This window comes from Euphorbia lathyris, chromosome 7 (genome assembly GCF_963576675.1).
Source record: "Euphorbia lathyris chromosome 7, ddEupLath1.1, whole genome shotgun sequence".
Taxonomy (NCBI): domain Eukaryota; kingdom Viridiplantae; phylum Streptophyta; class Magnoliopsida; order Malpighiales; family Euphorbiaceae; genus Euphorbia; species Euphorbia lathyris.
The window spans coordinates 75,348,294-75,361,042 of NC_088916.1; the positions used below are offsets into that span (position 1 = coordinate 75,348,294).

Sequence of the window (12,749 nt, forward strand, 5' to 3'; positions counted from 1 at the left end):
TGTCATTGTCATGTCAGCAACCAAGGGATTAAGTGGTTCATTTTTTCCAAGTTGAGGGAGCTAATAGGACGTCCCAAGAGTTGAGGGGGTAAAGTGACCAAACTGACCAAGTTTAGAGGGCTAGATAGGGTTTAAGTTTTTTTTTAGGATAGAAATGTATTAATTGAACTATACTCCTTTAGTAATTTTTACTTCATCTTCATAATAGATCAATTATCATCTCTTTTTCATTTATCGAATTCGAATCATTGGATTCTTTTTTCACATTTAACTAATCACTTAATAATAAAAGCCACGTTAAATCATTCAAGAAATATGACGTTTGTTTTTCAATCAAGACTTTAACTCCTAAGTACAAAAGGTATTAGTCCATTCGAGCTGAAAAAGGACTTCGTATTTGGTTGAAGTGCTAACATTAACTATTAGTTATTGCTTGCAGTTCGTAAATATTAACTGATTTTCTTGCAAAGTAGCTATCAACAACAAAAATTAACTACAAAAAGGAAAACTGAACGGATACTTAATCTTCCGAAAAAACACGTATCCCAAAAAATACGTTTACAACATGTGTGAGGTCTTTCATTTATCTAGAAAGAAAATACATACATTAGAGCAGCAGATTAAAATAGACATCACAGAATGCAGGCAAATTATATGGCTTTGAGCATGATTTTTCACAACTTAGGCACAGCGGAAATCACAAAGTGTTTAGTATATATACAGTTGAATTCCTTTACTCCCTCTCCATCTTTGACAAACATTCCCACAGTTTAAAACTAACCTTAGACAATTGAGACAGTAACCAACGTTGCTGATCACCAACCGTAAGTGACTGATGTGTTAAGGGTATGACCGGATCTCCAAGAAGTTGCCGGAGCTCACAGCATGCGTTAGAAGCTTCCTGGTTACTCGCACATGCTTCAGCGACAAGTTGAAGCAGTTTGCAGTCTTGTTGCTGTTCAGGCAAGGATGGTTGGGTAGTAGTAGGGACCGGAGGGACGAGAAAAGGGTGTTGAAGTAGTTGAGGAATTCTCCATCGTTCGTTCCGATCCCAGGCTAGACATTTTTTCATAAGATCCAGAAGCCATGGATTGGGAACAGGTTCATAAGTTATTTCATGGTTTTGGTCTGTTATGACTTTGAACTTTGCCCAGAAAGTTTTGTACTCTGAGAAAGGGGTTCTTCCATATACCATTTGGTAGAGTATGCAGCCAAGCGACCATATATCGGATGACCGGCCGCATTTTATGGTGTTTCCATTTGCATCACTTTCATTGCACAAAAATGCCTCCGGCGACATGTAGCTTAGTGTACCTACCTGCAGAAATAGAACTGCTAAGCAAACAATGTGACAATTTCTCTTAATGATGAGCAGTCTTGTTTTTGAAGTAGCATAAGTAAACATGCGGTTTTGATCACATGCACCTTAATGACCATGTAGAATTTGGTCATTCACCGTTAGATCTAAGATTATTAGAATCATAAGGTGGAGATTCAAAACATTAAGGTTTAGATTTAATAAGTCTATATATCTAACGGTGAATGACCAAATGCAGTTGGTCATTAAGGTGCATGTCAAACATTGGTGAGTAAACATGATAGTGTATCAAGCAGAAGTAGCAACAAAATTGACTTGTTCCTCTATGACACACATGAAACACGATACATTTGAAAGTTAAAAAAAAAAAGTACCAACCTAGTCATACGGGTAAAATACATATATGGCCCCTAAACTTCACTGCTTGATATTAATGTAATATTAAAGTCCAAATCAACAAAAATCCAAAAAAAGTAATTAACAAAATGATGATGACTACATCACTGGCTCTCTTTTTATCCATGTTACCAAAAATTATGGTGGAAAACCTAGTTTACCCTCATCATTTTATTAAATTTTCAACGGATTTTTTGATTTGGCAAGTTTATAAAATTCAAGGATTTTGATGTTAAAAATTGAACTTCAGGGGCCATAATGTTAGTAGTGCTATAGTTCAAGGGCTACGAATTAAGATCTATGATATTTCTATTCCATTTCTAATAGTTGGAGGACTATGAGTGTAATTATCCATAAAAGTGTGAGTAATAAGGCATCATTTGCCAGCATAAAGATTTGGCATGCCATTGGATAGGACTATAGAGTGGACTTCAGACTTCTGAATCGAGCAGTAATTTGAGGAAAATGAAAAGGCACAAGATGATCGGTTACCTGTGAATCCCTTTGGATGTTGGTTGTATCACTCATTATGGCTTTGGCAATACCAAAATCAATCAACTTCAAAGAACCTCTGACAAGAAGAAAATTAGCCGGCTTCAAGTCAGAGTGCACTATGCGTTCCTCATGTATGGTGTTGACAGCTAGAAGTATTTGCTGCAATAAATTTTAACCAAAAAATGTCAATCTTCAGTTCCGAAGTAATAAACAAGATAGCCACAACAGTAAAACCAGAAAAGTCCATAATGTTTCTTAGATCCTTGGGATTGATGCAGTATCTTGATCCATTACTTAATATGATTTCTTAAAATGCAGGGTCACATACCTAACAGTGACAATTTCTGACAGGATAACACGATTTAGATAGACAACTCGACTGACATGACACGGTGGATATAATTATCATCTTTCTTGCATTTATATCATATCATATGAACAAATAGATGCCACCACTTAGGTACTAATATATATACTAGAGAGGAAAACATACTACAAAAAAAAAAAAAAAAAAAAAAAAAAAAAAAAAAAACTGCGTAAAACATAAGAATGTATAAATAGCTGTGGAAAGTGATTCAATTTATACAGTTTAAAAGGTTTTGCTCGCAAAACAGGTTCCCTGGCAGACAAAGAAAAGTCCCATCTTTCAGGATTTGTAGAATTCTGTTGAAGTGATTAAAATACCAGATGTTTAATAATTAAATGTCAAGAAATTTATATATTTTTATTGGTGAAAAGCCATAGACACTAGCACTTATAAAACCACATAAAGTGTAATCAAGGACCTGCCAGTAAAATCTGAGCCAATTCTCATCTATGGTGTGAGTGTTGCTATCCATTTCTTTCCATTTCTGTGACAGCATGTGAGCCAAATCAATTTCTCCATATTCGAGGACCATGTATATATACCCATCGTCCTTCACCCTGCCATCCTTATTGCCGCTTGCTGATCCATTCATGACTTCACGGAGCAAACTTTTATCAGTCACCTAATATCAAGAAAGAAAGATAAAAAAAAAATTAGAGATGTCTTCTTAAAATTGCTAAGCATTTGAAACATGGGAATCCCTGACAGATGAATTGATCAGCATGACTGACAAGGATAACAAGTCCTTTCCAGTTTCCAACACATGAAATACATCAGAAGTGCAGGTGAATCTGGAAGAACAAATGACACCCAAACAGAACAGGAAGAACAAATTGACAACATCAATTCATAATGAAGGATTTAAGATTGAAATATCACATCTTGGTTTTGGCCATCTTGACATTAAAATTTTGATTGCCAAAGATGTTTGGCATAAACCATTTGAACTGTATTTTTAGATCAAATTGAGGTATTTCAAATGCTCATCATAGCATATCCAATATTTACAAACTTGGTATTCCAAGTGTTTCTGTGGAAAATAACAGGAGATATAACATGGGAATATTAACATGCAATCATGATCACCACAAATTAAAATCTATGGTTATAAACAGAGGCAACTTCTTCAGTTGAAAGTGAGTACCTCATAATCAATCAACTGTATGATGTTGTTCTTTCCCTTCAATTTATTTAGATACAAGATTTCCTGACAAAAACCATATGCGGTTGCATAATCACGACCCTTGAGCTTGATTTTCTTGAGTGCATAGATTTTACAGTCTGAAGAAATGACTTTGTGTACCTCGCTGCTTCCTCCACTACCTATCTTACCAAGCCTTTGATAGAGCTTCCCATTAACTTTGAAGAACATGTCAGGGTCATAATTCTTTTTACGAGGCACTGTTGCATTTTTGTCACTTGCAATCTTTTCTTGTTTTTCAGGTTTAGATGATTCCAACTTCACATCTGAAGTTGGATTCTTGGACAATGGATCCTGAGATTGTAAACCAGTAACATCTTTTGCTGATCCTCTCTCTTTATTTGTGCTATCACATGCATAAGAAGGATGCTTCGGAATGCAAGTTTCCTTTGCAAGACTTTCATATTTCTCCCTAGTCTGATGATCCTTAATTGGGTCATTAATAATAGGCATAGAAGCTGAGGTTGAGGTTGAGGTTGCTGCCTGGTCTATTTGCATGCCACTAGTGTTCTTAAGTGCAGTATAAGATACCTGCACCATGTTTCTTTGACTCTTTTGCTTAAAATTCACATCAAACTCTTCCACTGGTTCAACTGCCACACGAGCTCCACCCTCTAGATGTGAATGAGAATAAGTGGTTGGGTTAAGCATGGCTGCTGAAGCAGAATGGACGGATGTTGTGGTGGCACATGATGAACCGACAACGGAAGATTGTGTAGCAGGTTGGCTTAAGAAGTTTCTTAACTGGTGTAGCTGGTCCTGAGAAACCGTTGCTCTTTTTGGCAACATAGGTACTGCACCATCAGACCTGAAGTTTATATCAGCTTCCCTGTTCTGAAAATTCCGATGCTTTGATTCGTCACCAATACCATTCGGTGCCTCTACTTGATTGCTTGTATCCCATTCCATTTCTGTTAATGCAAGTGAACCCAAATGAGAAGATAAGTTCTCTAATCCAGTGGCCATTTGATCATCGGCCCCTGCATTTTGGAACAGAAGCAAAGAAAAAATGCATACAGAATACAGTGACAATTTCAAAAATGATTTCCAGGACAGCTGACTGCGAAACAAGAAACTCATAAGAATATGAAGCAATAATTACCATGAGATGGAGCATTATCAGCCATTGAAAACCGGACCTTTCTCTTGATATCATTAAGCTGAGATTCTACATGTGACGAAGGCATAGGATTATTCTCTCTATCATCACTCACAAATTCAGAATGGTGTCTCTGCAAATCAGATGTTTTGTAACTATTGTTAAAATTTGTGATGGTGCCACAAATTGAAGGAGGGGTTATTGATGCATCTTCTTGAGTTTCCATAACAGCAGCAACTGGATTTTTGATTTGCTCAATCGAATCTTTTAAACCTTGACCCTGACTTGATGAAATGCCAACTTGAGATTTCTTCAACTCCATGTCAGAAACTGAACTTCTAGATATTTCACGCCGTGGAACCAATGTTCGCCTGGGCTTTAAAGTATTTGACTGCGTGACACCTAAATTGAACATGCCAGGCATTCAGGGTGTTGGCAAGTTATGTAATTTGAATAGAAAGAAAGACATTTCCGACCTTTTTAACTGAAGCATTATTAACTAAAGGATAATGGCGCATAGTTCAGCACAATGAAGCTTAATGTGATGAACATACCCTCATGAAAAGAAAAACACGTAATTGAGAAAACTTGTAAATGCACTAACCTAGCATAAAAGCTACTTTACCATTGTGTAAACAAAAGATTAAACCTCCAATTTCACCCTATAAACCAATTGATAATGAAAATAAAACCCTACGCTTCCCAATTTCAGTGAACCTAAGGCAGAAAACTAGAAACGTAACTTTGAATATAAGGTAGAGACATAGGGGGAGTAGGTACCAAGGGGCCGGTGGCGCTTGAAGGCCGCTTGAACATGCCGGAGAAAGTCGGGCGGGGAAGAGGAAGAATACGAAGATGACGAGGACGACGTGGTTTCGGCGTTGAGGATCGGACGGATGAGACTCCTAGGTGGAGCAGCACCTGGGACTGGAAGCTTAGCCTCCCTGTCCATGGCCGGAACTCAACGGCATCTCCGTGAGAAAGAGGCGCAATTTCAGTTAACAGTGGCCATAAGATGATTCAACTGAGAGCTAATTAGGGTTTTACGCAGTGTACATAGTGAAGTGATGAGATTTGGAAGAAGAGAGTGAGAGAGTGAAAGATCAAAACACCAATTTCAGGTTGATTTTGGAAAGAGACGATGAGATTTGAAATGTCATATTATTGTATTGGCGCTCTTCAATCTAGTCTTGAGAAATATAATGGGCTTACTTGGGAGGTAGAATAGATCCATGGCCTCTTAACTAGTATGCTAGACCCATGATGAGATTTTGGAGTCCTCCACGAATAGGGATGACAACGGGTAAGGTATCGGCGGTTAATGCCAATCCCAAACCTTTACCCGTTTATTTTTTTAATTACCCGTATACTTCTCATTACTCTAACGGGTATATGTTTTGCATCCCATACACGTCCTATTTAATTCACGGGTACCCGCGGGTACCCTTACCCGTTAAGAATCAATAAATAAAACAATAAATATTACAAATTCAACAAAATATAAATTTAATAAATTATCCATCTAAAAATTGAACAAATTAAACCTTAATCAATAAAAATAAAGTAATTTAATAGTATCATTTAATGGTCGAAGAACAAAGATTGGTGTTCAAATTTCACATTTTACATCTAAAACACAATAATATTTTTTAATATATAAAAGGGTTATGATGGGTAACGGGTACCGGGTACCCTGGGGGGTCTTCCCATACCCGTCCCATTATTCTAACGGGTAATAGTTTTGATCTCATACCCGTCTCATACCCTTTTATACAGGGTACGGGTAGTCCCTTTAGGATCGGGTAGTACCAGGTACCCGCGGGTAAAGTACCTGTTGCCATCTCTATCCACGAAGGTCTAATAAATAAATATAAATAAAAAATAAAGTAGAAAAAAGAAAAAAAGAAAATGGATAAAGTAAAAAAATTGTGATTTATTCGTGATTTAAAAACTTACAAATACAGGTATGCTATTTGTGAAGTTTGCAGTCAAACGATATTCGATGTTTAGTTAATTTGCAAAGTCGCAAAGTCAAACTTTACACATATGGAATAGTTTGCAAAGTTAGGACCCGTTTGTTTTGCATACTGTTTGTTATTGTTGTTTGCTGTTACGGTTTGCTGTTTGTTATTGCAAAAAGCTGTTTTTTCAAAAAGCAGAGATTCTCTGCTTTTATAAAAGGCTGCTTTTCAGGTGTAAAAGGCAAACAGTAAGTCACTGACCAAACACCTAATGCTGCTTTTCAGATATAAAAGGCAAACATGAGGTCACTAACCAAAACCTAAAACTCTCATTTTTGAAGTGAAAAGGCAAACATGAGCATGAAAAGAAACAACCAAACACCCCCTTAATCTTTTTAATTGTTCCAAATCGCTGTCTTTTAGGATTGTCAAATATTGAAAATTGGTTTTGTGATATGGTATTAGACCCTCATTGAACAAGTGATAAAGTTTCCGAATCCTCATAACCTCATTTGTTGATTTAGTTGTGGGACGTAGAATTATAGGCATGTGTTGTGCACACTTCAAACCTAGTTGACATTCGCGTCTGGAAGTCTGTCAAATATTACTATGAATGGATCCTTTAACTATAAGGTTAAACTTTTAGTTCAATTGGTTCTATGACATGGATAAATAGAAGTGTTTTGAGTTTACAAACTGCACAAAAAGTCTTTATTATTGGACGTCCATGGTTTGAGTGGACAGGTCTCAGATTTTCTATCAGTCGTCAAAAGATTGCACCTAAGAGCCTTTGTTGTTGGACATCTAGACTTCAGTTTCCTTCTCCATTTCCATAGCTGAAACTATCGGCGTGCTTCTTCTTCCACCATAATTTCTTGACGAAGGAGTACACCGGAGGATGGGAGTTGGATGAAACTGCTTAAGTGAGTCATTGTTGTGTTTGATCTCATCGCACCAATTTGATGTGGTTGAATCGTGTAAGTCTATTTGTAAATCTCCAATCGGACGGAAACAAGGTAAAAAGGGGATCGTTGTCGGACTAACCCGCTCCAATACCTAAATCAGTTTGAGATAAGACTGAAGAATGAACATAATAGTAAATCAAAACTGGAATATAAGCTTAGTAAATTACTAATGTAATCAAGCAATAGAGCACAACAATATGAGTTTAGGAGCAGAATGTGTTACGTGTCACATATTAGTGAACATCAAATATCAGTTTGAGATAAGACTGAAGAATGAACATAATAGTAAATCAAAACTGAAATATAAACTTAGTAAATTACTAATGTAATCAAGTAATAGAGCACAACAATATGAGTTTAGGAGCAGAATATTATAGTTTGATATTCTAAAACTGACACATTACAAGATCAGACATCAAATATCAGACGTGATTGTTGTAACCGTAGATGGAGCCTAGTGAACTAACTAGGATTGTAATTAAAAAAAGAGGGCACCACCACGTATTGATTTGAAATGGTGCATGAGAGACAAGTGCATGAGTGCATTTATACCTGTCCACGTTTTCTTCTATAAGAGAGAGAGAGAGTAATGCTGATGCAGAAGTGATGGTGATGCCAAGTATGTGAATCACAGAGTCACACGTCTAAAGGAACATGTTTGAATGATCACAACTGTGCTGTTGCCTGCCTCAACGAGGGTTTCACTGCCGGTAAAAGCGTTGGTTTCGTCGCAGATGCTTTTGAATCAAGAATTGTTAATAATGATATTATCTATCTATCTATGTATCACCCACCCCACCCTTGGCTTCTGCTGCATATTTACTCTACTTATATATGCAGTTAACTAAATAATAAACACTTTTTTTTTCTTTGAAACGAAATAATAAACACTTTTCCTTTTAACAAATGCAGTCATTCTATTTTTGCACCATCTTTATGATTTCATCTTTAACTGTGATTTTACATCAAATTGAGGTATTTCAAATGCTCATCATGATCGCCACAAACTAAAGATCTGTGGAAAATAACAGGAGATATAAGATGGGAATATTAACATAACATGCAATCATGATCGCCACAAATTAAAGATCTATGGTTATAAACAGAGGCAACTTCTTCAGTTGACAGTGAGTACCTCATAATCAATCAACTGTATGATGTTGTTCTTTCCCTTCAATTTATTTAGATGCAAGATTTCCTGACAAAAACCATATGCGGTTGCATAATCACGACCCTTGAGCTTGATTTTCTTGAGTGCATAGATTTTACAGTCTGAAGAAATGACTTTGTGTACCTCGCTGCTTCCTCCACTACCTAGCTTACCAAGCCTTTGATAGAGCTTCCCATTAACTTTGAAGAACATGTCAGGGTCATAATTCTTTTTACGAGGCACTGATGCACTTTTGTCACTTGCAATCTTTTCTTGTTTTTCAGGTTTAGATGATTCCAACTTCACATCTGAAGTTAGATTCTTGGACAATGGATCCTGAGATTGTAAACCAGTAACATCTTTTGCTGATCCTCTCTCTTTATTTTTGCTATCACATGCATAAGAAGGATGCTTCGGAATGCCAGTTTCCTTTACAAGACTTTCATACTTCTCCCTAGTCTGATGATCCTTAATTGGGTCATCAATAATAGGCATAGAGAAACTGAGGCTGAGGTTGCTGCCTGGTCAATTTGCATGCCACTAGTATTCTTAAGTGCAGTATAAGATACCTGCACAGTGTTTCTTTGACTCTTTTGCTTAGAATTCACATCAAACTCTTCCACTGGTTCCAACTGTCACACGAGCTCCACCCTCTAGATGTGAATGAGAATAAGTGGTTGGGTTAAGCATGGCTGCTGAAGCAGAATGGACTGATGTTGTGGTGGCACATGATGAACCAACAATGGAAGATTGTGTAGCAGGTTGGCTTAAGAAGTTTCTTAACTGGTGTAGCTGGTCCTGAGAAACCGTTGCTCTTTTTGGCAACATAGGTACTGCACCATCAGACCTGAAGTTTATGTCAGCTTCCATCTTCTGAAAATTCTGATGCTTTGATTCGTCACCAATAACATTCGGTGCCTCTACTTGATTGCTTGTATCCCATTCCATTTCTGTTAATGCAAGTGAACCCAAATGAGAAGATAAGTTCTCTAATCCAGTGGCCATTTGATCATCGGCCCCTGCATTTTGGAACAGAACAACAACAACAAAGCCTTAGTCCCGAAATGATTCGGGGTCGGCTAACATGAACCATCATATAAAACCGTGAAAATCAAGTCGTGTCAGCGACACAGATTCGCTCCCTCCACTCCGTCCTATCCACTACCATATTTTCCTCAATTCCCAATAAACTCGTATCACTCTCGATCACCCTCCTCCAAGTTTGCTTAGGTCTTCCCCTACCCCTCACCACTACATCCCTTTGCCACTCTTCGGTTCTCCTAACCGGCGCATCAAGCGCTCTACGTCTCACATGGCCAAACCACCTTAGTCGGTTTTCTCTCATTTTATTCTCAATAGATGTGACCTCTACTTTTGTCACTATATTCTGTATGCATTTTGGAACAGAAGCAAAGAAAAAATGCATACAGAATATAGTGACAATTTCAAAAATGATTTCCAGGACAGCTGACTGCGAAACAAGAAACTCATAAGAATATGAAGCAATAATTACCATGAGATGGAGCATTATCAGCCATTGAAAACCGGACCTTTCTCTTGATATCATTAAGCTGAGATTCTACATGTGCCGAAGGCATAGGATTATTCTCTCTATCATCACTAACAAATTCGGAATGGTGTCTCTGCAAATCAGATGTTTTGTAACTATTGTTAAAATTTGTAATGGTGCCACAAATTGAAGGAGGGGTTATTGATGCATCTTCTTGAGTTTCCATAACAGCAGCAACTGGATTCTTGATTTGCTCAATCGAATCTCTTAAACCTTGACCCTGACTTGATGAAATGCCAACTTGAGATTTCTTCAACTCCATGTCAGAAACTGAACTTTTAGATATTTCACGCTGTGGAACCAATGTTCGCCTGGGCTTTAAAGTATTTGACTGCGTGACACCTAAATTGAACATGCCAGGCATTCGGGGTGTTGGCAAGTTATGTAATTGAATAGCAAAAAAAAAATATTTAGTTCTCTTTTTGTAAGAAAGAAAGACATTTACGTGAACATCCTCCTCACTATGAACTTTACATAACATGCAAGCATTTCCGACCTTTTTAACTGAATCATTATTAACTAAAGGATAATGGCGCATAGTTCAGCACAATGAAGCTTAATGTGATGAACATACCCTCATGAAAAGAAAAACAGGTAACTGAGAAAACTTGTAAATGCACTAACCTAGCATAAAAGCTACTTTACCATTATGGAAACAAAAGATAAAACCTCCAATTTCACACTATAAACCAATTGATAATGAAAATAAAACCCTACGCTTTCCAATTTCAGTGAATCTAAGGCAGAAAACTAGAAACGTAACTATGAATATAAGGTAGAGACATAGGGGAAGTAGGTACCAAGGGGGCGGTGGCGCTTGAAGGCCGCTTGAACATGCCGGAGAAAGTCCGGCGGGGAAGAGGAAGAATACGAAGATGACGAGGACTACGTGGTTTGAGCGTTGAGGATCGGACGGATGAGACTCCTCGGTGGAGCAGCAGCTGGGACCGGAAGCTTAGCCTCCCTGTCCATGGCCGGAACTTAACGGCATCTCCGTGAGAAAGAGGCGCAATTTCAGTTAACAGTGGCCATAAGATGATTCAATTGGGAGCTAATTAGGGTTTTACGCAGTGTACATGGTGAAGTGATGAGATTTGGAGGAAGAGAGTGAGAGAGTGAAAGATCAAAACACCAATTTCAGGTTGATTTTGGAAAGAGAAGAGACGATGAGATTTGAAATGTCATATTATTGTATTGGCGCTCTTCAATCTAGTCTTGAGAAATATAATGGGCTTACTTGGGAGGTAGAATAAATCCATGGCCTCTTAACTAGTATGGGAGATATGCAATTGGTGAAGTTTACTGTTAAAGTTAATTTTTCGATTAAAGTAAACAATACTCATGGTTTAGTTAATTTGTAAAGTAATTCATTAATTTATAAAGTACGCTAATTTGCAAAGTCAATTTTTTTAATTGCTCTAAATCGTTGACTTTTTAGAGTTGAGATATTGATATGAATTGAGCATTGGACTATAAACTTAAGTTTTTAGTTCAATTGATTCCATGATATAATATCAGAGTCACATTGAACAAGTGATCAAGTTTTCGAATCCTCATAACATCGTTTGTTGATTTAATTGCAGGACATGAAATTATGAGCATGTGTTATGCACGCTTCAAACCTAATTGACATTCGCATGTAAGGACCTGTTAGATATTAATATGAATTAAACATTTAACTATAAGGTTAAACTTTTAGTTCAATTGGTTATATGACAGAGCTAAATAGTCACGACAATAATTTAATACTGAGTGTTTGAGTTTACAAACTGCAGACCCTTATTTGTAAACTTTTAAATCACGCGACTGTTTTTGCAAATCAGTCCAATCACCTCACTTATTTTTGTATTTTTTTCCAAAAAAAAAAATTGCTTGAAAAATTACATTGGCCTAAACCATACGTGGCCCCCTGAACTTGTTCACTTTAGTCATTTTGCCCCCTGAACTTAAGGGACGTCCTATTAACCCCCTCAACTTAAAAAAAATGATATCATTGGCCCCTTATTTGCTGACATGTCATGTGTTGTTGTAACAGTACAACATAGGCGCGTGAAGCAAGCTAAGACCCAAAAAATAAATGGACAAAGGTCGTATTTTTTTCAATTATCTTCAACTGAAATCCCTTAAATATCAAAATCTCCATTCTTCTCTTTGTGATTCCAGTTCATCTTCTTCCTCCCGCTCATGCGGGTTTAATTTCTGCTTCTTACCCATTACCGTCTTCTCA

The 12,749-nt window shown here is 37.2% G+C and overlaps 1 protein-coding gene and 1 pseudogene across 2 annotated transcripts; both read right to left on the minus strand.

Moving 5' to 3' along the window:
• Window positions 1-524: 524 nt before the first annotated feature.
• LOC136234812 (serine/threonine-protein kinase MPS1) lies at window positions 525-6,066 on the minus strand. Of its 2 annotated transcripts, none has more exons than XM_066024297.1 (6): window positions 5,657-6,066; window positions 4,880-5,278; window positions 3,721-4,688; window positions 2,995-3,198; window positions 2,207-2,368; window positions 525-1,318 (listed from the first exon to the last, which is right to left on the minus strand). In XM_066024297.1, exons 1-6 carry the CDS (start codon window positions 5,826-5,828, stop codon window positions 734-736), a joined length of 2,490 nt encoding a protein of 829 aa, XP_065880369.1. In that variant the 5' UTR covers window positions 5,829-6,066; the 3' UTR covers window positions 525-733. The 2 variants fall into 2 exon arrangements, with proteins under 2 accessions (XP_065880369.1, XP_065880367.1); XM_066024295.1 differs by having other exon boundaries at window positions 3,721-4,757.
• Window positions 6,067-7,465: 1,399 nt separating this feature from the next.
• On the minus strand, window positions 7,466-11,717 carry LOC136235008 (serine/threonine-protein kinase MPS1-like; annotated as a pseudogene).
• Window positions 11,718-12,749: the final 1,032 nt, after the last annotated feature.

What these genes read in the sequence shown, in the direction of transcription:
- LOC136234812 (XM_066024295.1), bottom strand. Translation starts at nt 5,828, where the DNA reads ATGGACAGGGAGGCTAAGCTTCCAGTCCCAGGTGCTGCTCCACCTAGG. An exon ending in TACAGTTGATTGATTATGAG is followed by an intron (nt 3,199 to 3,720) that starts GTACTCACTTTC and finishes TCTTGATATTAG; the next exon opens with GTGACTGATAAAAGTTTGCT. An exon ending in GGCTCAGATTTTACTGGCAG is followed by an intron (nt 2,369 to 2,994) that starts GTCCTTGATTAC and finishes AATTTATTGCAG; the next exon opens with CAAATACTTCTAGCTGTCAA.